Raw genomic sequence first — 25,338 nt, forward strand, 5'->3', positions numbered from 1 at the left:
TTTAGGTTAAAATGATGAGCAAAGAAACTTCTAAAGAATAGAATTCTACCGTGTAATCGAACAAATAATTTAATTTTCACGACTCTCGATATAAAAGACTTTAAAAAAAAATTAAAAGCACCATTAGGAACATAAAATTAAAATGAGAGATTACCTCTTTTGAAGATGTGATTCCATGATATCCAGCTGCATTTTCCTGAGGGGTTTTCTTTGGAAATTCTACGTTAAAAGCTGATGGACGAACAAGAACCTCCTTAACTTCCTCATCTCCGCTTTCAATTGTTTCATCCTCTAACAAAGGATCAGAATCATCATCTGCCATAGCTTTCATATCTTAAATGACCGCCGCACCACCAAAACCGTTGTAAATATATAAGACGTCTATATTTTTCAAACTAAAATCAAGCAAACAATGCAGACTTGTGGGTGTTTTCAGATCGATTTTTTCACGTTTCATGTCACCAAATTTTCTTTTCAATATTAGAATCTCATGCACTTGGCTGTTCATTTTGAAATGAGTTTTTGGTTTTTGAGTTTTACGAGTCATTTGGGTCTCTGAAAAAAAAAAAGTGAGTAAAATGTAAGCCAATCAAACCAAGCCAATGTTTATAAAAAGAAAGTCCGCAATTCAAGCGTTGCGTATAAGAATTCTTGTGGGCAACAACATACAAAGCTCTTGAACATTGAAAATAAAATATAATGAACACAAATTCAGGTAAATTTTGGCGGATTTGAAAGTACGAAAAATGTATAAAGTGAATCAAAACTAAATTACTTGTAAGGACAAAACAGAAGCCTTGGTCTAAATTCGTTAAAAGTGTATATGTGAGTTAGGTAAGTTGACGGTGGCGCGCAACTTATTTAAAAATAAATGTGGTAAACAGTTAATGTGTGTGTGTGTGAATAATTGATAAGTGGGTGGTCGGGTATGTGGTGGAGTGATAAGTAGTGGGAACAAAATATGTTTAGATTCCTTAAAACGAGTTTTAAATTACTAATAACTATTTTGATAGCCCTAATTGTATTAAAATAATTCAATCCCATGATGTATACGTAATAGCCCTAGTTGTCATAATTTTTTAATTTGCTGTTTGACAAGGTTGTATTTTTGACGGTCTGTAATGTGCTGAAATCCCCATAGTCACTTCAAAATCAGACCTGTTTTTGTTATTTTTTTGTACATTAATAAATTTAATCACTAATCAAATTTGTCCAGTGATTATAAAATAATAATAATAATGGGGTCGTTCATAAACTTTTGTTTTGTCTTTGTCCTATCACTTTGATTTTCTTTTTCCATAATGCAAGTGGAAAATTTTATTAAATTGTTAAAAGTTATAGGCTCAACTTAACGTGAACTCATTAAAACTTCGCTCAGTAAAATTCAGAGGATAAAACATAATTAAATTATCCTAATTAAAGTCAATTTAACAGAGTTTTCTCATCACATATAAATTTAATTTTTAAGTTAGTTCCAAATTAATTATTGATTTGGGAATAACATAAGCTCATGTTAATTTTTCTTTGTGTTTTTGGGGGTGATAAGAACTATTCCATGTGCATGTTAGGTGACATTGGCTTATCAAGCAGATAAGAACAAAACTATTTCATTCGGAAAAAACAAAAGAGATAAGTTCCTAAAAACAATTTGTGAGAGGACGGTGATTGCACAACTTGTTTTTCTGTTTCTCAAATGCTATTGTGAAGGAACTTAAAATAGATGCATTTTATCAACCAAAACAAAAACAAAAAGATGCATTTTTTTTTTAATACAAGCGCTATATTAAATTAATCTAAGTTAATCTAATTTATAGAGAGAGACTCAAATTTAGATGCAAATGAGCAAACTCACTGTTCTGACCGACTAACCTAACTTACTTATGTTCTTTCTTTTATCCATACTAAAAAGTATGTATATTATCTTGTGCCTCACTTTTCTCAATTTATTTTATTTTATATTATCTACTTTTATTTTCATCTCCATCAGAAAATGCTTTTTATTTTTTAGTAGAAAAGTATAATTTTTTTAATTTTTATTATTAATTTTAAATAAAGAACATCTCTTTCATGACAGGCTGTTCGATTTTGGCACTGCCTGCACGTGGGATGGACCACTCTTTTTCCAGTGGGCCGCTTATCTGGTTTATTTGTAATTTCACTCAGTGGTCGCCAATTTTTTTATCGGAAAAGCATAAAAGCACGAGCACGTATCAGAACGTTTGTAGCTAAATAACAAACACAATGACAAATGACTTGTCTCCCTTGCCTGCAAAGCCTTCATCTCAGTGTATATATTTTTATTTCTGAATACAAAAATTATATTTTGTTGTTTTTTTATACATAAATTCCTAAATTCAAAGGGTTGCTTAAACAGTACTTTTAGAATAATCACATATCTATAACTTTGACCCAAAATTATTATGTTGAATAATGAAGTTGGTCGTGAATATCAACTAGTCATGATATTGCCTTAATTTAGTTGGTAAGTTCGACTCACATGGGTGTTGATGAAGATAGTGATGTAGCCTTGTTGTGGAAATTTTAATTCGTTGTAAAAGTAAATTATAAATATCATATCGTTTGTTCAAGAAAAAAACAAAATCAGTTAGTTGATTCCAACTATCAAATGATTTTGATGTATTCGGAATTTCAGAATCTTTGATGTTTATAGAGTGATTATTTTTACCAGTAAAATTCTTCATACACTGAATCAGGCACTAATCAATCTTAATTATTAGATCCGACAAGATAAGGTTTCAATGGAAGGAAATTTTTTTTTTGCTTAAGTCATGTAATTTTGGCTGATCGATCATATTCATGATATTATTATTTCCTTTCAAGTAGAAGCAAACATGATGGCCTTGAAGATAAGGAAAACTCCTTATAGCAATTTCAACTTTCAATATCATAAACACTACCAATATTCATCATTATTATTGCATGCAAGTCGAGCTACCAAACAATGGAAATTGGGAGTAATTCTATTTTCCACAGTCATATCATCTTTACCCCTTTCGGCAGGCAACCATCATTTTCAAGCATAAAGCTCAAAATTTTAATGGAAAAACATTGATAAAATCACAAATTGTACAGATTTCAGAAATAGTAATTAAGATAAGGGGACGTCAAGTTAGACCACATCTCTTGTTTGATGATCATGAGTGATTTGAATTTTCTACTTTTTCCAATAATGATCATGACTGATCAATGACCATGAGAATAATCCAAATGGATAAACAGTTAAAATTAAATATACAATTAAAACGACATTGGAAAATAGAACATGCCATGCCCCCCATACAATTAAAACAGGCTTGCAAACTAGCATGAGAAAATTTAAGCATCAAACTTATCACAAATATATATTTATATATATCGTGATCGACATTCAGTGAGTCGAACATGAGACATCTTTCAATTAAATGAAGACAAATATCACTAAATTAACGACTAATTTATTTTTATTTTTATACTTACTCAACTTTTCTCTAAAATTTCGAAAGCAGAAAATTAAATTAAGAGCAAAATATAACAACTGTCGTTCAACTCATCTCGAATGTTTAAAGAGAGTGGGCAGCTAGGTTAGGTACAGCAACAAGAAGAAGAAGAAAAAAAAAAATCAAAGAATGAGAATGAAATGTGGTTGAATTCAACGGACATTTTCAGACGGAGAAAAAAAAGAAGATGATGAAATCTATATCTAAAGCCAAATCTGTAGGGTCCCCAATTGATTTTTCAAATGAAAAGAGAGTTAATGGCATGTAAAAGTCACAAGAATCGTCCAAACTCTGCTGTGCGGTCGACGGTCGACATATCGGTACGGATGCCACACAACTTACGTGAGAAATTGCAAGTTGATGACATGACATGGCCAATATATTTGACAATTAGGTAGGCTCCTCCTCAGTCCTCACCGTACAAATTGGATAATTAGCAGTGATTATGACACATAAAGAACGGCTTAAAAAAAAGTTTGTGTTTCTTAACTGTTAAGTGTAAAAAATGATGTCATAATTTGTTTACCAAGACTGATAAAGAAATACTTGGGAAAAAATAGTTTGCTTATGTTTGGGTAATATGACAAAATGAGAGAAAATTAACGTTACTTGGGAGAGTAGTTTTCTTATGTTTGGATAATATAACAGAGTGTTAAGAACGTCTACCTCATGGGAAGATCAAAACGTAAGATTAGCAACATGACTTTAGTCTAAAAAAATCTCAGCCCTCTTTCTCTCAAAAAACACTTCTAGAGCCGTTTTCACTTTGAGAGGGAGAAAGTCATTGTTCTTCCTCTTCTCTTCATCATTTCCCCCATTTTCAGAGACAAATAATTTGCCCCACTTGTCTTTGTTTTGTTATGATTTTCATCCAACCATCAAAGACGGTTGCATCTCAGGGTCGGATCTCCACACCATCCTTTTTGCTTTTTCTTTATGTTTGGAATAAGTTGCAGAGTCTCTTTGGGTTCTCTATGTATTTTTCATTTTGCCTTTTATGAAAGCTTTTCACCTCTCATTTGTGAGTTCTATTTGTATTGTTATGATTTGGTTTTTTCAAGCTTTATCTCATTTTGATTATTCTAAGTTTGCAATCTTAGATCATGCATGATTATTAGTGGATGCACACCAGATTATCTTAATTTTAATATTAGACTGCTATGTTATTGTAATTACTCTTTGTGGCTAGTGTTTTTTTTTTTGTTGAATTATGAATGCAATCCTAGAATTTCTCCACACAAAAAAAGAAAAAAAAGAAAAAGAAGTCTACCTCATGTTTGTGTTGGATGATTCAATGTTATTTATTGTGCACTTAAGACTTATTTAGGAGTGATTTTAGATATGCCTAAATTAATTTACTTATTAAAAAAATCACATCCTACATACTTTTTCATAAAATCACTTAGAAATAATTGAAAGTTCCTACTTTTCTTATCTTGTTTATCTTGAGTTTTAATTATGAGGCCTCAAAGCCCAAGTTGCAAACAAAGGACGGTTTCAAAACGAGCAACAATCAGACTCAGGCTTTCATGTCATTTGGTTAATAACTTACTTTCAGGTATTCAAACAACATTTCTTCGACTAAATTGGCTCATGATGTACTTGGAAAAGCGACAGCCACAAAATATAATATGCTATGCTTGTCAGCGGCAGTGGGGCTTGGCTTGTGCAAGGGATTAAACATAGGGAACAAGAAAATGAACCACGCCTTTCATAAATATCAATGCCCTTTCAATTATTTATTCCCAACTTTTTCTTTACCTATATTATATTGACCCAAGAGCGACCGACATGACATACATATTAGCTGATCATTCATGCACATATTGCCAATCAACATATGCTAGAAATACACATAGCAGTCATACTAGTCACACAAATTTTTTGTTATATTAATTCATGTGACAATTTTTTATTTGTTGAGAATAAATAAGAATGCGGCTATATAATTGGTATCTTAAAATGGATCTATTTGAGGGCGAGTGAAGGCTATTTCTCGTACTCGCCCTTTTTGCTAATTCATGAAGCTCCATTGACGCTCTTTAGGGCAAGGTATGCAATGGGAGCAAACTGTTTGATAAAAGTCCTATGAGAGGGAGTCTCTGGACTGCAATCTTATAAATATCTCGTACTCAAATTTTTGGACTTATGTCGGATTACCTTTTCTTAATGCAAATTTACTTTACATCTAGTTGTCTTTTAAAATTTTTTTTGAATCCGCCGCTCAAAGTTGGTTTAATAATTTAATTTCCTCTCGTCCTACCCTACCATGATAAAACTTTACCAGTAAAAAAAACAGCTGCCAAAAGTTTCATGGGAATGATTCTTGATCAACTTGAACAAATTGAATGAAGAGGGCCGGCCGGCACTGTATATATATGTCCTCTTGTATGTGTCAAAGGGCATTCTTGAATGTAGAGACAAATTGAAATAGGCGGCCTTTGCCATGCATGTTGCAACTTGCCAGCCATGTTTTATTCTGTATATACTTTTAAAAAAAAAATTGTATATATGTATGATGTTATTATCAAATTTTGGGTGACATATATAGATCTGATTTTGTTTTTGGAATTTTCATACATTTTTCATATGCTTTTTGTAATGGTTCAGTTAGCAAATTGTCATTTTCTATTTCTGTTTTGCATATTAATATATATAATTATTCTTTTATTTGAATATCTGCACGTATATATTTCTTGTTGGTGATTCACGTATCAATATTTTGCCCTAAGTTATGTTCAATCCAATAAAATATTAAACGTGTGGACTTTTGAGTGATTGGGAAGTTGGAATCTTACCTCATCCCTAGAAGGGTTCCTTCCACGGAATATGAGCAAAGACAGGGAAAAGAAAAACAAGATGTGCTGCGAGAATCATGCACAGATAGCTGCAATTTGTATTTATCTTCAAATCATTTTTATTTTTTGGGTAAGACCATGCGAGAGTGATTTAAATTCACACAAATTATAATATGGTGATATGTCACACATTGAAGAATTTTTTTCCAAGACAACGCACATAATCTGTCTATTACTAAAGATATTTAGCATAAATTTCTAAATCTCTTTTACCTGCAGGTTGCTAATTAAATACGCACAAATCGACAATCTCAATAAATTAAAATAGGAGTTTGGTTAGACGTTACATCATGGTGTGGATAATGAATTAGGTTATGCAGTACAGTCAGTACTTTGTCTGTTTAAAATATTCTACAAAAATCTAGCCTACATCTGTACTTGATTGATCAAGACCTACTATTGAATAAATGGTACTGTAGAACTTGGATTCGCATATCAAAATCAAATTCATTGTTAACGATGTCTAACTTAGTGAAAAAAGGGCATTAACTGATTTCACGTTTGAACTCTCATCGCGTTTTGGTAGCGTGTGTAAGAAATCTTCCTCTCTTTGTATTTAGATTATCGCTTATATACAACAACAAAAAATCATTAGTTTTTTTTCCTTTTTTTTTTGTCTACACAAAATGATTAGGTTTGTAATAGCAACATTGTCACATAATATATTAGTGTATTTTGATGAGACTACACTGTTGGGCCTTCTGGCCTTTTCCCAAAAGAAAGAGGCCTCTATTTAGGTTGGGTTCTGGTCAGAGACAAAAGTTTGTTCAATCCAGTAAGTTCATTTTTCTTTAGGGCCCTTTTTTGAAGCGTATATAAATAAAGCACTTTTGCTCATCTTTGCTTTTTTCAGAAGCATTCTGTTGAAATTTTTATGAAACACAAGTGCTTTTATGAAAAAAAAGGGCACAACGAAAAGCTCAACTTTCTGCCACCATAATTGTTGTATGGCCCAATTTTGCAAGTGCTTGTATGAACAAGATTTTCATAAGAGTCCCTGGAGATAAAAGGTTGGACAGCCCAAAGTTTGATTCAATAAGTGAGCCACCAAAGTCAGTTTTATGTATCCCTTTTTGAGGGCCCAAGGGATGCCATATACACTACTGTGGGGGGTTTTTCTAGGGTCATTGAAAATTATTTGAAGTCATTTGGATCGGTGAGCCACAAAACTGGTTTTGCTGTACTGATGCAGTTCAAAATATGCATAGATATGACTTAATTTCTTAAATTTTGACCAATTATACGCGTGGCTGTTCGGTCCAACACATAGATAATTTCTTCGCTAATTTTTTAAATAAAATGAGAATATCTAACACAAAATGAATTTTAATAAAATAAGAAATGCCCAACATCTGTACATTGCGGAGTGGTTTTACCCAGAAAGATGATTTAATTTCATCCTTGCCTCTATGTTAAGCTGAGACACATTTTTTTATTAAAAAAAAATTCAATAATACAATGCCCTCAACAATATTTTTTTTAAAATTTAAAATTACTAAATGCCCTCAACAAATAATCATAAATCATTTGTACTTGTTTAATAAAATAAGATTAATCATTCTAGAAAAAGAAAAAAGATTAAAAAAGATTATTAGAAGGGAATAGCGTCTTTACCCAAAAAAATAAAATGTAAAGTAAGATTAGAGCACCTAAACTTTCTCCTTGTGTCTGTTGGACCGGAAATTCCAGGCCTTTGTTCTCTGCCTCTCTCTCATCAGTCTTTCTGTCTGAGTTCAGAGGTCACTGGCAGCACCGTATTTTTGGTCTTTCCATTAAGGAGAGAGAGAGAGAGAGAGAGAGAGAGAGAGAGAAAGCAACATGGAAGATCAAGCAGGTGGTAGATATAAGCCTACTTCTTAATTCAGATAAACAAAGCGAGAGAGAGGATTGAAACGATGGGTCGAGAAATCTCCGCTCTGCTCCAACCACGATCCCTCCTCATCTTCCTCGTTCTCGCCATTTTCCTCATATTCGTCTTCTCTTCCACCCATAAAAAGGTAAGCTTTTTAGCTTTCATGGATCTGAGTGCCAATTTGTAGCTCTTTGTGCTGAAACCTGGGATTTACAATGTGGGTTTGATGTGTTTTGTTGAAATTTTGGTGCTTTATGACCTGGTTGCTTTGTGTGGGTTGCTTTCTCATATGGGTTTGGTTGGAGTGTCTTGCTTGTGGCATCTGGGAATCAGAATTTGCGACATATTAGTCACAGATACTCTATTTAATGAATGCTTAATTGGGTACTAATAAATTGGAATCTGTTAAATGGTGAATGGTTAAGAGTGGTTAGATGGGGATGCTGTTCTAAATGTTGAACAACTGCTTATGAATGGAGCCTTGTATGTTGGTCAAACTGTGTAAATGCCATTGTTATGTTATATATCCAGAGTGCTTGCCTATGTAGCTCATGTCTATAAGTCTAGCTATTTTCATTGTCATAATATATTCCAGATTCAGGCATTTTGTTTCTTGAAACATAGTTACTAGTTGTGGGTTCTGTTCTCTAGCCCCATGTGGGATCTGTAATGTCCAGAGACTCTGCCGGTTTGCTTAAAACAGATACCAGAATGTAAGTGTAGGTGGGTGTGGGTAGTGGGGGATCTTTGGTTCTTGACATCTGGTTTCTATTTATATCACCCCAACAAAAGAAAACATTACGGGTGTGTCAATTAATGCTTCGTTGAGGATATATATAAGGATGATAAAACATGGCTACATGTTATTCATGCCTTGTTGGTGTACCAGATCCTGTGAAGTCTTGGTGGGCTGCAAAACTTTTCTGAATAGATGGGTGTAGTTTGAAGTGGTTTATTCTTTGAGTAATGATGTTTTCAGCTTCTGTAAGAGTACAGTGGCCTGCATCTAAAATCAGTATCTACAAAAAAAAATTGATTAGAGTCTCTAACTTGATTTGTAGGAGGAAGAGAAAGTAGAAGAGGTGCCTGAAATTACCCACAGAGTATACCTGGATGTTGATATTGAGGGACAGCACTTAGGTACAGCTTCATGTCAATACTATTGCATGAACTACCTTCCGCCAATTTCATATTGGTTTCCTATCCACTGATAACTTCTATTTTCTCCTTTACATTTGCAGGTAGAATTGTGATTGGATTATATGGTCAGGTTGTACCAAAAACTGTTGGTACGTGTTCATTTCATGTTTTAATGCCTTTACGTTAGAATTTTAGAAACCTAATTTGTTTCAATTTGTCACAATTTGGTATTTAGTTCACAAATAGGTTGACAATAATCCACCTTATTTTACATATCCAAAAATAGGTTGACAATAATCCACCTTATTTTACATATCCAAAGGTGGGAATATAGACAGCAGTTCATGGTGATAAGCTGTAATCCTTCTCAAGCAGTGGCCTTTTCTTGCTGATTTTGATTGCTATATTAGAAATGGATGTGCCCACTTGCTTCCTCTTTTGCACCATGCTTATTACATTAGCACTTTCTTGTGAATTGATTATGTTTACCTCATACCACTTAATTGCCTAATACTTGAATCTTTGGTTTGCAGAAAATTTTAGGGCGTTGTGCACAGGTACATGGACCTACTTCAATATTTTATCACTGAAAGAAGCTGTTCTTACTGTCATTATGCTGATTGAAACTTTCTTTAAATTTAGGGGAAAAAGGCAAAGGTGCTAAGGGAAAACCGCTCCACTATAAGAGAACACCATTTCATCGTATTGTATCTGGGTTCATGATTCAAGGTGGAGATATTGTTTATCGTGATGGGAGGGGATATGAATCTATATATGGTGGCACATTTGCTGACGAGAATTTCAGATTGAAACATTCACATGCAGGTGTTTAATTTAAAAAAGTTTATGGTTGTCACTTTTGTTTTGTTAATGATCTATGGATTTCTAAAGCTCCAAGTTCTCTAATTCTTTCTAGTTCATTTATATTGTTATTCCTCTGAAACTGCAGTTTATGTGCAGGTGTTGTTTCTATGGTGAATTCAGGACCTGATTCCAATGGCTCACAGTTCTTTATCACCACAATCAAAGCTAGTTGGTAAGCTATTCTTTAGGTTGGAATTCTGAATATTAGGGCATGATCCGAAATAATTGGCTCTGTACAAAGTTTCAGAGTGTACAGCCAGACAAACGCATAATTGCTCTTTTCAGAACTTTCCAATAGTATACTTTTTCTTCTTCTTTGAGATAGGTCCAACTGTCCAAGATTGTGTACTTATATTATACAATCTGCTCCTAAATTCCTAATGACTATTTAACTGCTACTAGACAGCTTCTCCTGTGGTGCTTCGATAAGAGTAGTGAGACTTGACCATGCTTAGTCAAGAATTTTATGCATATGACAGAAGATAAGATCAAAGCTATTATTATCAAATGGAGTTGACAGAACATGTGTAGCAGGCCAAAATTAAAAAATTTAAATAAAAAAACAAGAAAGAAAATGTCTGTATTTGTGTGCACGCATCCACATGCTTGCATGTGTGCTTACACACACATCGCAAACAGGAGGTATTGAAAACTTTCTCATGCATCTATGATGCTGATTTTTGAAATCTTACCTTTCAGAATAACACTGAAGTTTCTGAAGATCATCAACTTACATCATTCTAGAGATACGAAATTACCTTCAGAGTGTTTGTAATTGTAGCCATTATAAGAGGAGGAGAAAAAAGTTATATTGCATGCTATATAGGTATGAGGCTATGATGCACATCTCACCTGAAGCTAGTTATATAATGGCAATGTGTGGTATGCGTTCTACAGGTTGGATGGGGAGCATGTTGTCTTTGGCAAGGTAATTCAGGGCATGGACACTGTGTATGCAATTGAAGGCGGGGCTGGAACCTACAGTGGAAAACCCAGAAAGAAGGTTACTATTGCTGAATCTGGAGAGATACCCCAGAGCCAGTGGGATGAGGAAAGTTGACACTTTTTACAAAGAATTTTTTACTTTGAGCTTACTAGATTGATTCTTAGATGACTGATACACTTTTGCCCCCTTTTACCAAAGTTTCACTAGTCTTGGGCTTTTCTCCTGGATATATTACAGTCTCTCCTTTTGTAATTGGCAGCAGTTGTTAATACAAAACATGTCTGTTGTAGAGGAAGTGAGGAACCGAATAGAAACCACCGTTCTTTTTTACGTTTGCCTCCAATTTTCCCAGGCTTGTATATTTGACTTTCATTCTGAAGTTTGCTTTTGAAGGCATTGAAGTAGCTTCAAAGGACAAGCATTTATTGTTGTCAATATGACTTCCCATTTGTTGTTGCCTGCTTATGAAACCATGTAAACGCTGATATTATGTGAGAAAGTTTAGATAAGATTTGGTGCATGTAATATTACTCATGTGTAACACATTGGACAGCGACATGTTTACATAGTTTCTTGAATTCTGTGTGTAAATCGACACTCGAGACCGATCACAAGAATAAATTTTTTCTTCTCTTTTTTCCTCTCATCTAATTTGCAGCTAAATCATACTTGATACTAGGTCCTACGACTAATCACAACAGAATAATGAAGATTTTTGAAAATAACATATGAATACGACCATTAAGTTGTACTCGTATCTAAACATAAACCATGTCATTATCAAGATGTTGAGTTAAAATTTGTTGGATGCATGTTATTAAACGAATGCATATATTTATAGGACAATCAGATCAGACATAGACTCATCAAAGTTGAAAACTTGAAACCAATTCATGTCTGGCAGTTATGCCTCCCAGGGATATCAAGGACAGAAGCTCAAATGTTTCAGAAAACACACTTGACTTTTTAATTAAATTTCGATGTTTTTTTTTTAATAACGTTTTTAACGAGCAAATTTAAAAAAAGAATGTGTAAAAGTAAGAGCCTCTCAGTCCACTGTTCCGAACCGACCAAAATTTGTATTTGGGAATTGCCAACTCATTCTCTCTGTGCGGCTTATCATCCTCATCATCATCTACTACTCCACGCACTCTCAGCTTAACAGTCAACGAAACCAAAATGATCCTCCTTCTCCACCTTCCCTAAACCCAAACCCCAACCACCATCTCCTTCTCTCTCTCTGAGCTCCGATGGGCAGCTCTGAAGAACCCAACAGGCCCATCTCCTTCTACGACTCGTCGTCTCCCTCCGCACCCCTCCTCTCCAAGCCCCCCAACCCAATCGACGACCCACCGCCGCCACCGCCATCCTCACCCCCGTCTTACACCGACCAACCCGATTCAGAATCCGACCCGACGCAGTATCTCCAGATCTCCTACAACCACGGCCCACGCCCTTTCAAAGACCTACCCTTTCTAATCATCTTCGTCCTTTTCGTCCTCGCCACCTTCGCCTTCGGAATCTTCTCCATCTTTCACCGGAACACAAGTTACTCCAACCTTTCCTCCTTCGTCTACGACTCTGACTCCACCTCTTGCGTCGAAAACGACACTTTGACCCATCACCCCAACTGGATCCTCCTCACTTTCTCTTCTTCCTCTTCGTCTTTTCTCAAAGATTTAACATGGACCCTCGTAATTACGTTGATTTTGAGCTTGCCCATTTGCATCAGCTTGCTGTTGCTTCTCAAGCACTACGCTAAGCAAGTTGTCTATGTCTTTCTCCCCTTCTTCATTGTGTTCCCAATTTTCTTCAACGTGTATTGGTTCGTTGCTTGTACTCTCAGCTCAACTTGCAGCGATGCATTGCCTTTACTTTACAGAATTTTGATTTTGATATTTGTGTTTTTGGTAATTGGGGTCCTTGTGTGGATACTTGTGGTCAATTGGCATCGAATTGAGCTCACTGTGAGTATAATTGGGGTGGCCTCCGATGCGCTTTCGAGGAACTTGGGTTTGTTTGGGGTCTTGCCATGTTTGACTTTGGCATTGGTGGTTTACTATGCTCCCATTGTTGTGTTCTTGGTGTTTGCGAGGTTGAATGGGAAGATTGTTCCCCGAGAATCAAACGATGTGTATACCTGTGTGTGGAAGCAAGATAGTTGGGTGCCTGCTTATTATGCATTGGCAATTCTCACTATGTTGTGGTCTCTAACGACTATGGTGGAAGCTCAGGTGTATGTGATTAGTGGGACTGTTGCTCAGTGGTACTTCACTAAGGAGGATTCAACTCCAAGGCGGATTATTAGAAGTTCTTTAAGGTGAACTATTTATTGCTACTTTCTTTTGTCTTTCTTCTATGTTTAGAGTGATTTATATAAGTTCATATATATCTTTGTTATTCTTGAAGGTAGTTGAAACTTGCAATTGAAACGTACACTGCTCCAAACTAGATGAAAAAGAGTAGTAGAGCTTTGTAAAGTTGGTGATTCACTCTGTTGAATTTCAATAGGCTAGGAAAACACAGTCAATTTACTTGCAAACAATGTATATATGTATATTAATCCCTTGTAGGGAAGGTAATCTGTATACATTTTTGTCCGGGAGGCCGGTGGGCCACCAATTTGTTTTCTAAGTTCCACCTATTCTGAACCAGCCCGTTAGAATGACTATATTGTCTCTAATGTAAATATTTTCCAATTGTGATATAGATACTAGGCAATCTTTTATTAGCTTGTCTTCATTGAGTCAGATGGGTACCTGCTTCTTGTTTTTTTTTACAAATTTGTTTTCTTGATACAATTATTCTTATTTTTCAATCATGTTCTTTATTCTTTGTTTTGTCCGTGAATCAAATCATATGCTTGTGAGAATAGTAATCTGGTCAATATGATGTTCTTTTTATCTTCTTTTTTTTTCTGGGGGAATTGGTTGACATATGAATCACAGCCAAGATTTATGCATTACTGTACATGTCATTTGTGTTCATGATAAGATCTTCCCTTCTCATGTTCCTGTAAACACTTGCAGAAATGCCTTTGGCCCCTCCTTTGGCACAGTATGTGTATCTGGATTGCTTTTAGCTGTTGTTCGAGTGGTGCGTGCCGTGGTTGATGGTGCAAGACGAGAGGGTGCACCTGGAATGGTGAATTTTGTATTACGCTGCTGTGTTAATGCCTTATTCTCAGCGATTGACTTCCTCAACAAGTTTACAATCAACTTTGCAGCAATAACTGGTGAAGCTTACTGTTCTTCTGCAAGGATGACATATGAGCTTCTAAAACGTAATCTTCTCTCTGCGGTGTTCGTAGAAACCATCTCCACTCGTCTATTGGCTGGAATTGTTTTTGTACTCTCAGCAATATATGCAATTGCGGTATGTTGTCTTTTCAAATCTCAATCATTCAGCATTCCATTGATTAGTGCATTATGTGTGGTATGTGAGGAACCCGTCTATATATTGAACATTTGAAATTCTTGCAAGTTAGTAAAGGGACTAAAGGCTCTCCTTAGATCTCCTAGTGCAATTAATGACATGTGACATTCTTACCTTTTAGTCCTACTCCGCTGCACTTTTCGGTGTGGCCTGACTGAGCAAAGAGAGTTGAGGGTTCTCTTTTAGTTGCATCATCTTTCTTTCATTTGCTTTTTTCCTTAATATCTCCTGATAATGGATTTGCATCAACAGGTGTGTGCTATCTTAAAGGGCGTAAGCAATCTCGGGGTTGATTCGTACTTTGTGGCTTTGCTGGCATGGGTGCTGCTGATCTTGGTACTGGGTTTCTTTGTCCATGTGCTGGACAATGTAATTGACACCGTGTACGTGTGCTATGCCATAGATAGGGACAGAGGTGAGGTTTGTAAACAGGAAGTTCATGAGGTTTACGTTCACTTACCGATTAGTCGAAACCATAGACCATCATCTATCATCTCCAGAACTCTGGGTGTATAAATTATCCTTGGATTTCAATCTTGTATTGTTGATTTGTTCCGTGTATCAAGTTAGAATTGCCTGCCCGCAAATTGTGTATACCTTTGAGTGTTGCCTTGTACAATTTCTGAGGTTTCATCAATAAAGAAAAAAATTCCAGGCCAGTTTGAGCATCAAGCCAACTATCAACCTGTCAACCTGGTTCTTGAATCAATTGCTCCTGTGTAGGATGTAGAATGCATTTGAACCCCGCATCTCCATGAAGACCATATTCCAATAAGTATAGGTTCCTTAGTAGGAAGCAGTTCCTATTTGATAATCTATAATGGCATTTCTGAGGCAGAGGGGCTTAATCTTACCCAAGTTAATTTAAGCACTGTGATCCCATTTGGTTGACATTTACCGGAGTTTGGTGGCTTGGTCTGGACTTTAGACTATTTCAATGAAATTGGTTTTGATTGAGCTTTGGTGAACTTATTTGAATGATAATTTACAGATTTAAACCCAGCTATGAAATTATGACCCCGTCGTAAATGATTTACAATTTTTTTTTTAAATTCTAAACCACCTTAAATTACGGGAAAGGAGATCGAACTCGAGTGCAAGGGGGCGACACACTGTCTTGACCAACCGGCCTAACTCAAATGTATATTTTGTATTTACAAATTTAAACCATGCTGTAAAATAAAGAACCCGTTAATTAGTTTTCGTATTGAAATATAAAATTGTACTATTTATGGAATGACTTCTTGATAAATAAAAGAAATAAATAAACGAAAAGAAGCATAACATACAAATCCAAATTGGGAGACACTGTAACTTTACGCATTTACAGAAAACACTGAGATACCTTCTTTGAGTTGTGAAGCCAACGTTCAACAAACTCTGCAATCATGGTTCTCGAGGTTAGCCATCTTCTTCTTCGAAAGTTCAGATCTTTAGGGTTTCTATACGATATTGTATGGTGATTATACTTAAATTTGATGAATTCTCAGGCTACTATGATCTGCGTCGACAATTCAGAATGGATGCGGAACGGCGATTACTCTCCGTCCAGATTACAAGCTCAAGCTGACGCTATTAATCTCATTTGTGGTGCCAAAACCCAGGTTCTTTTTCTCTTAATCAAGTTCTTTCCTTTACGAATTTTTGGTACCGGTTCAATTTTTTCAATAATGGTGTTTGTAATTGGAGTAGGCCAATCCGGAGAATACAGTCGGGGTATTAACAATGGCGGGCAAAGGGGTTCGCGTGTTGGCCACTCCAACCTCTGATCTTGGCAGGATTTTGGCTTGCATGCACGGTATTTTCATTCATTACTAATTTGCTTGTGTTATATGATTCTGATTGGAAAACTTTATATGTTTGCCTTGCTTATAGAGTCAAATAGCTGATAAAAATATATCTTTGAAGCAGTTAAGAATGGTTTTAGTTGAGTATAAGTGATCTTGCTCAAGGGGGGAATTGGTCTTTAGAAAAGCCATATGGGGAGCTCAAGATAATAATTGAATGTTGTTACTTTTGGTTTTAAAGAGAATGTTGAAAGGGCTTACTACTAAATAATATGTATGCATTTGAGATTGGGTCTTACTATATACACTGTGAGAAAGTAACAAGAGATGGTTAGGCCTCTGCTTGACTATGATTAATTTTCTTTTGGATGCTGGTTGTTAATATTTTAGTTTAATGGGTACTCTCTCCTCTCTTCTTATTTTTCTATCTCTAATTCCTTATATATAGGTCTGGAGATGGGAGGTGAGATGAACATAACAGCTGCGATCCAAGTAGCTCAGTTGGCTCTTAAGCATCGCCAAAACAAAAACCAACAGCAGCGGATTATAGTTTTTGCTGGGAGGTATAGATAGTGCTGACTTCTGACTTGCCCCTCTCCTTTTTTCTTTGTATTTTCTTGCTGACCTCTAACTTATTTGCTGCCTGTTCAGCCCTGTCAAATATGAGAAGAAGGTGTTGGAAACAATTGGAAAGAAACTGAAAAAGAACAGTGTTGCTCTTGATATTGTTGATTTCGGTGAAGAGGATGATGGGAAGCCAGAGAAGCTGGAGGCCCTTCTGTCTGCTGTTAATAACAATGACAGCAGTCATATAGTACATGTCCCTCCTGGTCCAAATGCTCTCTCTGATGTTCTTATAAGGTGCAGTTTTTTATTTTTGCCCATGTCTGTTTATATGTAAGCGTATAATCAATTTTAAAATCATGTGTCACTGGAACTAATTGGAATATATGTTTAGATTCATGATACTGTTTATAAAAACGATGCATGTTAAACGAAGGAAGAACAGAAAAGTGAGAATAAGAGGTATTGAAAAGACAAGAGGAGAATTTGTGGAAGAATATGCATATAAGCTCAAAGTATTATTTGCCAAATTACTTTTCAGAAATTAATAGGCATAAGTTTCTAATTTTCTTTCTATCTTCACATATGTTTTACGTGTCATGGCCAATTTTTGCTTGTTGAATAACACAGTAAACACATCACACCAGATCACTCTTATTATACGTCTCCAGTGATGATTTTTCCCCCTATTTTATGGCAGTACACCTGTATTCACTGGTGATGGAGAAGGAGGTAGTGGCTTTGCAGTGGCAGCAGCAGCAGCAACTGCGGCTGCTATTGGTGGTGGTTCTGGCTACGATTTTGGCGTAGATCCCAATATTGATCCTGAGCTCGCTCTTGCCCTTAGAGTTTCTATGGAGGAGGAAAGGGCTAGGCAAGAAGCTGCTGCCAAAAGAGCTGCTGAAGAAGCTGGTAGACAAGAAAAAGGAGAGGAACCATCATCCAAATCAGAGGATGTAACCATGACAGATCAAGCCAATGTTTCTTCTTCCAACGAGGATAAGAAACTTACTGATGATGCGGTTGGTTTCAATTTGCTTGTGTAGTTCTTAAAGTCTATATAATTGTTGGTTTTTATGTCATCATTAGTTATCATTTAAAGAACTGCTGTAATCCAAATTGGCCTTGTCTCGTGATTTGTGTGATAGGTTGATGAGAATGACTTGCTGAAGGAGGCTCTTGCAATGTCAATGAATATCTCTGGAACTGGTCATTCAGCAGGTGATACCGAAATTTCAGAGGCAACTAGTGGAGATCAGGAGTTGGCTTTAGGTGTGTTTTTCTATTTCGTATATCTCAAATTATTTAGTTGTGTGTGGTAACTTTAGTTTCTTGAACTTGATTACTTGTGGAAATTGATGTACAATGTGTTTGTGTTTATTCCATTCCATGCACAATTGAGGGAACCCTCAAGAAAGCTTAATTAAGGGACAGTGCCACTCCGTATTGTATTTCAATGACATTAAGTATTATTGTGCAATTATTCCTTTCATTTGTACAAGTATTCTTGTACGATTTTTGAAGGTCACAATCCCTTCATTTTAATAGATTCTAGTTTATCTCTACAACTATTTGACTTCATATTTCTCCTTTTTTTTCCTTTTGATAAGCAACTTGGTAGCAATACCATCAGATGAATAATCCATTCATAGGTTTATACTTGGCAGTTCTTTCTCTTTACATGTTGAGTGGTCTACTTTCTTCATGTGTTCCACTTTGGGCTGTTCTTACTAGTGGTATCCTTTACTGAATCACAAATCTATGAGTTATGAGTTCGTGTAATTCATAGTCATTGCCATGGACCGCTTAGCTGCCCCGAGACTAATTTGGTGAAGTTGGGCATCAGAATGTGATCACCTATGGTGTGGCTTTTTATTGATTGATTTTTATGTTTTACCTTGTGTCTGGTTAATATGGAATTTGATTTGCCAATATTCGGAACATTGACAGAGAAATGTGATAATATTTGTTATTTTTGCATGCTGATTATATCTTTGCTGCATGCAGCTCTTCAAATGTCCATGCAGGAAAGTGCCGGAGAGCCCTCATCCCAGTCCGATGTCAGCAAGGTGTTGGAGGACCAGTCTTTTCTTTCTTCTATCCTTGAATCAGTATGTCCAGTTGAACCTAGCCTGTGGTAATATATGTATAGCTATGTTTCTGTTTTTCTGATATGTTATTTTTTCCTTACAGCTTCCGGGAGTTGACCCCAATGATCCTTCAGTGAAAGATCTTCTTGCATCTCTGAAGAATCAGTCTGAGGTATGTTCACAAACCTTACACATAAAACTTCATGGGTAACGGGTTATGCCTCTGATTATTCTATGTCATAAAGTTCATCTTTTGACTTGGTGTTAAGATCTGTTATTGCGAGTTTCTAGATCTACCAACTAATGATAGTTTTTCCTTTCCTGTAATCGCTAGTCCCAACAAAAGGATGAAGAAGAACCATCAAACAAGGACAAATGACAATGTTACTAGAACGACTTTTGTATCTTCGAAGTAAGCATTCATATTCAGAATCCAATTCTAACTATGATGACGCCTTCTCTGTGTTGACCTAGATTGATTTTCTCAGAAGCATCTGTTTCCTGTGTCGCAGATCAATGAGTTATTCGTTCCAAGGGAAGGCTTATTTATGTTGTGGGAAGATGATACAGAAACAGATGCAGATTAGGATTTCTGAGATTATGTTACAAGTTAATCAAGTTATGCTGCATTTCAATTCATGTTTTTTGTAATGTAAGCAATGGGATGAACTGTGACAAACTTCATGGCGTCCTGTATGGTTGTTTTAATTGACAAAAAGGGGGAGAAGAAAAGAACAAATAGATTTCCAGATGCTTTAACTTTGCTCCATCATAATTTGGTTGTTCTCAATCATTCAGCTGTTCAATCAAATTTACGCCATCATATAACAGCTCATCGAAACCACACTCTTCTTGTTGGCTTCTAATAGAATGGCTACTTGGTATGGATGCCTTTTGGTTTGGAGCCTCCAATCTTTGCTTCTCATTGTTTAGATGTAATTTTTCGGTGCTTAGGCTCCCTTACCCGGGAGACGAACTTGGTCTCTGCAGGAGCTTTTAGAACCTTTCCAAGAACTTTCTAATGCATGGAGGCTTGCATTTGGTAACCGTTGTAAAACTCTTGATTACTTTTTCAATGCAAAGGTCTTAAAGAATTTTAAAAGCTGATCCAGCCACCATGCTTGACCTTCTTCTGTGGCCTTATCCCTGGTTTTCGCATAGATTTGCTGGCTAGCTGGTTTTGTATGAAAATTATATTTGCCTCCATAATTGCTAGATTTTTTAAAATATATAATATAAGCGACAGTTTAAATTATCATAAACTAATTTAATTTACGGCTTAACTCATGTCTGTTGATAGTTGGGTAGGCATTATGCCATCAGATCAATGTGAACCACCATTTAAGCACTTCCATTAAAAAGAAGCTGAGATTTGTTGAAATGGTATCAAATCCAGGTCATATTATTCCTAACTAAACCTTGCATTGAGCATGCGTACATATACATGAGGCCTATCAACTGAGACCCTAGAAAACAAATGAGCCACACCCACAAGTTGTGAGGCTGATGGAGCTTTTTGTCAAGGGGCAGGGTCTTTCACATGAAGGGGCATGTTCCCCCATACACGTCCATCCATGCATTTCCTCTTCTTGTATGCAAATTTTACTGGATTTTAGTGCTTGGTATTTTCTACCCTTTCTCTCTCTCAGATGTGTCATGTTTATCACAAATATTAGGTGTGGATTTTGCTCCATTATTTTATGCGATGAATGTTGGGTTGTTGCTCCTATCTTCAACAGTTTTTAAAGACAAATTCGTGGAAGAACTCAAGCTTTGCAATAATTATGAATATAAAAACAAGCAGAATATGATAAAACAATTGGGCACTGGGCAGGCAAGTGAACCTAAACAGAAAAACTCTGATTGGAGAGGCACATACATTGACTCATCTTCACCGGAGAAAATCTATTCTTTTTCATTTTTTATCTGTAGTCCCCCCCTTCCCTTCTTTTGCTGCATAAGGTGATGAATTCTCTTTTCGTTTTCTCCTTTGCTTTCACGCAAAGACTCATAGAAGAACACATAGATATTTAGATTGAATGGGAGATTGGGATGTGGGTGTGCGATCCAAGATGGGACCAGCATACCATCTCTTAAGAAAATTTATATATTTAGTTATAATTTGATCATATTGACCAGCTTGTATATAGGTCAGTATGTTATTTCAGTAATTGGGTTAATGAACCTTGCACTAATTTGCTATTGCAGTTTGTGCTCCGATCGTTTCTTTTGCTATTGTAATTTAGGGTGTGTTAATACGATCACACTGAGGAATTACTTGTTGGAAAAGGACCTTGTACCCTCAGTTTTCCATATACAATTATTAGCACCATAAATTACTGGAAATGGGGTAAGAATTCAAGTTTAACTGCATACAATGAGTATAGAGATGAGTGAGAAAGAGTTAAATTTCAACCAAGTCTGCTACTTTTTTCCCCTTAGCACCAACACAACAAATTCATTGGATAACGAAGACAATTAATGGTTGGGATAAAATTTATGCCTTCAAATAGACAGATATTAAAAGCTAAAGAAAATTTTGAAAAGTCATTAAGCTGCCTTAAGCTGCATGTACTACTACTTTCGTAACACCTTCCTTACTTTCTCTGTATCGTTCTAATTTTATCGGATGACATCTAACGATGGTCCTCATCGACTCTCAAATAAAACCCGGAAATCGAAAACTTGTGATTGGTTAAAATATGAAGTTACATACAGACATTTGGGTGTAAAATACCAACATGGTAAAAAAAAACTCACCTGGAAGGGGAGACAAGAGCCCGAGTGTTACCAACTCGACGACAAACGAAATCTACTAATTTAAGGGCAACTTGGTCATTGAAAATGAGTGTACACAGCATGGATTAGATCTAGCGTGGAGAAAGTTGTAATATAAGTGAACATTAATGGGCATTTGAGCAACCCTGTCTTTATATAAAGAGCAAAGCACAACTTTGAAGACTCAGCCTCAGAGTTTCAGCGGAGCAGCAGCAGCAGCAGCAGCAGAGCCCTTTCTTCAATTTCAAGTTTTCAACAACCATGGCAATGGCATTCAAGATGGTACAAAGTCAATTAATTTCTTTAAATATTTAATTCCTTTTTTTTTTTTTTATTTCAATAAATATAATTTGCTCTCAATTTCTAACTTGTGGGGTCTTAATCTGTTGTGGCAATTATAGGCTACAACTGGGATGTGGGTTACAGATGAGTGCAAGAGCTCATTCATGGAGATGAAATGGAAGAAGGTCCACAGGTACATAGTGTTCAAGATTGATGAAGGATCAAGGCTGGTCACTGTTGATAAGGTTGGAGGGCCTGGTGAGAGCTATGATGATCTGGCAGCCTCCTTGCCCAAAGATGATTGTAGATATGCTGTCTTTGACTTTGATTTTGTCACTGTTGATAATTGCAGGAAGAGCAAACTCTTCTTCATTGCCTGGTCAGTTTATTTTGTCATCATTTATAAATCTGTATAATAATGTTTTAATTTTGTCTGTCTTCTGGTAATCATTGAAATTGTACCTAATTAAGCCTACCCAATTGAGAGGCATCACACACCTAATTTTGGATTTCTGATAAAATATTTGCTTACATGGGGACATCAGAAACTAAACCCTTTTTTTATTTTGGAAAATGGGTTATTCTCAGAATGATGATTTATGCAGTTAAGCTTTTGTATTATGGGGGATTTAGAGGTGATGGGAATTTGGGTTTTTTTGGCAGGTCACCAAGTGCATCAAGAATTAGGGCAAAAATTCTGTATGCAACCTCCAAAGCTGGGCTGAGGAGAGTTCTGGATGGCATCAGCTATGAACTCCAGGCCACTGATCCAACTGAGATGGGGATGGATGTGATCAAGGACAGAGCCAAATAATTGTGATTAGAGCAGCTTAATTATGTTCTGGGAATCTTACTTTATATTTAATAACTCCAACCACATGGGTTTTTTTTTTCTTGTTGGTGGCATCTTTTAATTTTCACCTTCTCTAGATTTTTGGCACTAATGTAAGTTAATCCTCTAATTTTTGTAATAATTATAATAATTGTGTGCTGCTAATTAACCACAAAGTACTTGTTCATGTAATTACTTTGTCTTGGAGAAAAGGTGGATTGGATTGGATTGGTGTAACTTTCAAATGAATGTTAGATGTGCCTTTGTGATTTTGATGCCACAACACTTTATGTATGCATGCCCTTCTGAGAGAGTAAATGAGACCTTGGCAAAATGACCCTTTACTTTGTTAAGCAAAAGATGGTTTTGTGTGGTGTGGTAGGTCAAACTGACCTTTCACTTTGTTTTTCCTTTTTCTTTTAATACATATCTTTTCCAGAAAGTTGTAGCAAATCGTGTGGCATGATTCATTGGTTTCTATCACTTTTTTGGAACCCGTTTGCCCACAATGTTGACTACACACTCGCATTTTGATGGTTTGATCTTTGATGGGTAAGTCTAAACTTAATCGGATATGATTTGATCTTTCAGGTACGGGGGGACATAAGTACTTCCCCGCTCTTATCATCAACAGGGTGGACCCAAAATAACATGATAATCCCTGTATAGAAATGTTGCGGGCTGGGATAGTTGTCGTGAACGACGAGTCGTTCGCTCATGACTCACGGCTAGTTGTCATTTGCGAACGACACAGATAATTGTCATGAGTGACCGACCAATATATTTTGGTGTGATGTGAACACCACATATATCAACCGTTGTAGTTTCTCCGATTGAATGACTTATAAATATTGATACAAATGTATATTTACATCAACAGTTGTAGTCGGTCACTCGTGCGGGGACGAAAGAGGGTGTCTAGGAAAATATTCATAATACTCCGATGCAAAAAATATGAACAATAGTTGCCTCTTTAAATATTCATAAGACTGTTAAAAAAGCATGGATGCGAGGGTTGGGGAAGAAAGCAGGAAAGATAATGGGGATTTGATGTCATGGGCCACCGTTGAAAAAACTCAAATCATGTTTTGGCATCTTCTTGTTAACTTTATCCTCTGAAATTCTTATTACCACCTTCCGTTTTCGTTGTCATGATAATAATCTCTATTTGTTGATTACATTTGGGGCTGTTACAACCACCATCACATTGTAACATTGTTTTAATGGAGTTGCACAATTATTCCACATGATTTGAGTGGCATGCCTTGTGCTAACTCCTATGAAGAAAAAAAACATCGAATTTGGCGCTTTATCCGTCTTGTAACATCTTGATTGTATCGTTAAAATTTATTTAGTGAAAGTTGCTATTTAATTGAGACTGCTAATTTTGAGTTTGCTTCCGAAGGTATGCAATTATGGAGTACTAAAAAAAGAGTATACAATAATGAAACACTGCTAATATTTGCATATACATACTGAATTAGGAAACACTTGAAATGTGAATTAAAATTTTGAATTATTTCTGATAAAAGTGCTCCAACAAAAACGCATATAAACAAAAATGCTTCCTAAAAAAACAGAGTATGAGATGAGTTAGTACCTATATGTAGTACAATAAACGACAAAAGCCCAAAGTAAGAATTTGGATCAAAACCTCAAAGCAAGGATTGGATCAGAGCCCAAAACAAAAATGCAATCCAAAACTCAAATAGCCAACCCAAGAATACAAAACAGCGAAGCCCCGCTACCGCAACTGCCACCGCTGTAAACTAACCAGGACCACCACCAACATTGGGCACCCACCAAAAACAAAACCCTATCACAGACATCCCAAAAACATAAGTGAACTGAAAAACAACACATGAGTTAACATGCATTCTTTCAATAACACATGAGAATTTGTATTCCTCCAAAGTGTAAAATACTCTAAACAAAACGACCCATTTCATGAGTAAAACGGCACAGCCCAACCAAACATGGAAACTTCAGACTAGTTGGGCCTACTGTAGAAGCTTCAGTCCAGTTACAAAAAGCCGCGCCAATTACGCCTTTGACTGTGTTTCGGATCGTTGAGTCAAACCAAAACCCAAACTCGGATTTGTCGTCGAACGTACCTGGTCCGTCCAACCGCAGACAAAAACTTTCCAGCTAACAACAAAAAGGGTGTCCGCTGACGTCATCGCAGTCGACACTGAGCTCGCGGGACCCACTCCGTCTGTGGGCACATGACTGAAACGAAATGATCGAAAGCGTCCGCCACGCGACCCTTAACATGCGGCGTGTCTAGTCGCCGAACACTGGCCCAGTCAATGATCATCTCACGTTCCGAGACGCTATCATGACCGTTGGATCGAGCTGCAGTAACAGTGTCAGTGAAAAGGCAATGCTGCAGAAAGTACTGGACCACGCGCCT

At 36.3% G+C, this 25,338-nt stretch overlaps 4 protein-coding genes across 6 annotated transcripts; all 4 read left to right on the forward strand.

The window, feature by feature from the left end:
• Window positions 7,987-11,793, forward strand: LOC18766337 (peptidyl-prolyl cis-trans isomerase CYP21-1). Its single transcript, XM_007201235.2, has 7 exons — window positions 7,987-8,352; window positions 9,269-9,347; window positions 9,449-9,496; window positions 9,881-9,904; window positions 9,990-10,172; window positions 10,308-10,383; window positions 11,109-11,793. Exons 1-7 carry the CDS (start codon window positions 8,251-8,253, stop codon window positions 11,269-11,271), a joined length of 675 nt encoding a protein of 224 aa, XP_007201297.1. The 5' UTR covers window positions 7,987-8,250; the 3' UTR covers window positions 11,272-11,793.
• LOC18767299 (CTL-like protein DDB_G0288717) lies at window positions 12,234-15,211 on the forward strand. The gene is made up of 3 exons (XM_020570461.1): window positions 12,234-13,477; window positions 14,187-14,532; window positions 14,845-15,211. The coding sequence occupies exons 1-3, from the start codon at window positions 12,408-12,410 to the stop codon at window positions 15,106-15,108; spliced, it is 1,680 nt and encodes a 559-aa protein (XP_020426050.1). The 5' UTR covers window positions 12,234-12,407; the 3' UTR covers window positions 15,109-15,211.
• Window positions 15,856-19,897, forward strand: LOC18767667 (26S proteasome non-ATPase regulatory subunit 4 homolog). 3 transcript variants are annotated; one of them, XM_007200995.2, is made up of 11 exons: window positions 15,856-15,992; window positions 16,083-16,196; window positions 16,285-16,390; window positions 16,828-16,942; window positions 17,031-17,240; window positions 17,644-17,965; window positions 18,092-18,215; window positions 18,951-19,054; window positions 19,137-19,205; window positions 19,368-19,445; window positions 19,546-19,897. In XM_007200995.2, exons 1-10 carry the CDS (start codon window positions 15,981-15,983, stop codon window positions 19,410-19,412), a joined length of 1,221 nt encoding a protein of 406 aa, XP_007201057.1. In that variant the 5' UTR covers window positions 15,856-15,980; the 3' UTR covers window positions 19,413-19,445; window positions 19,546-19,897. The 3 variants fall into 3 exon arrangements, with proteins under 3 accessions (XP_007201057.1, XP_020426439.1, XP_007201058.1); XM_020570850.1 differs by having other exon boundaries at window positions 15,868-15,992; window positions 19,522-19,897; XM_007200996.2 differs by having other exon boundaries at window positions 15,868-15,992; window positions 19,525-19,897.
• Window positions 21,967-23,259, forward strand: LOC18767544 (actin-depolymerizing factor 5). The gene is made up of 3 exons (XM_007200511.2): window positions 21,967-22,093; window positions 22,213-22,472; window positions 22,757-23,259. The coding sequence occupies exons 1-3, from the start codon at window positions 22,073-22,075 to the stop codon at window positions 22,905-22,907; spliced, it is 432 nt and encodes a 143-aa protein (XP_007200573.1). The 5' UTR covers window positions 21,967-22,072; the 3' UTR covers window positions 22,908-23,259.

This window comes from Prunus persica, chromosome G8 (assembly GCF_000346465.2).
Source record: "Prunus persica cultivar Lovell chromosome G8, Prunus_persica_NCBIv2, whole genome shotgun sequence".
Taxonomy (NCBI): Eukaryota; Viridiplantae; Streptophyta; class Magnoliopsida; order Rosales; family Rosaceae; genus Prunus; species Prunus persica.

Bases quoted from the DNA above. Each gene is read 5' to 3' on its own strand.
- LOC18766337 (XM_007201235.2), top strand. From the start codon at position 8,251: ATGGGTCGAGAAATCTCCGCTCTGCTCCAACCACGATCCCTCCTCATC. The intron at 9,348-9,448 runs GTACAGCTTCAT...TTACATTTGCAG, and splicing joins TATTGAGGGACAGCACTTAG to GTAGAATTGTGATTGGATTA. The intron at 9,497-9,880 runs GTACGTGTTCAT...TTTGGTTTGCAG, and splicing joins GGTTGTACCAAAAACTGTTG to AAAATTTTAGGGCGTTGTGC.
- LOC18767544 (XM_007200511.2), top strand. From the start codon at position 22,073: ATGGCAATGGCATTCAAGATG. The intron at 22,094-22,212 runs GTACAAAGTCAA...TGGCAATTATAG, and splicing joins TGGCAATGGCATTCAAGATG to GCTACAACTGGGATGTGGGT. The intron at 22,473-22,756 runs GTCAGTTTATTT...TTTTTTTGGCAG, and splicing joins AAACTCTTCTTCATTGCCTG to GTCACCAAGTGCATCAAGAA.
- LOC18767299 (XM_020570461.1), top strand. From the start codon at position 12,408: ATGGGCAGCTCTGAAGAACCCAACAGGCCCATCTCCTTCTACGACTCG. The intron at 13,478-14,186 runs GTGAACTATTTA...AAACACTTGCAG, and splicing joins ATTATTAGAAGTTCTTTAAG to AAATGCCTTTGGCCCCTCCT. The intron at 14,533-14,844 runs GTATGTTGTCTT...TTGCATCAACAG, and splicing joins CAGCAATATATGCAATTGCG to GTGTGTGCTATCTTAAAGGG.
- LOC18767667 (XM_007200995.2), top strand. The intron at 17,241-17,643 runs GTGCAGTTTTTT...ATTTTATGGCAG, and splicing joins CTCTCTGATGTTCTTATAAG to TACACCTGTATTCACTGGTG. The intron at 18,216-18,950 runs GTGTGTTTTTCT...TGCTGCATGCAG, and splicing joins AGATCAGGAGTTGGCTTTAG to CTCTTCAAATGTCCATGCAG.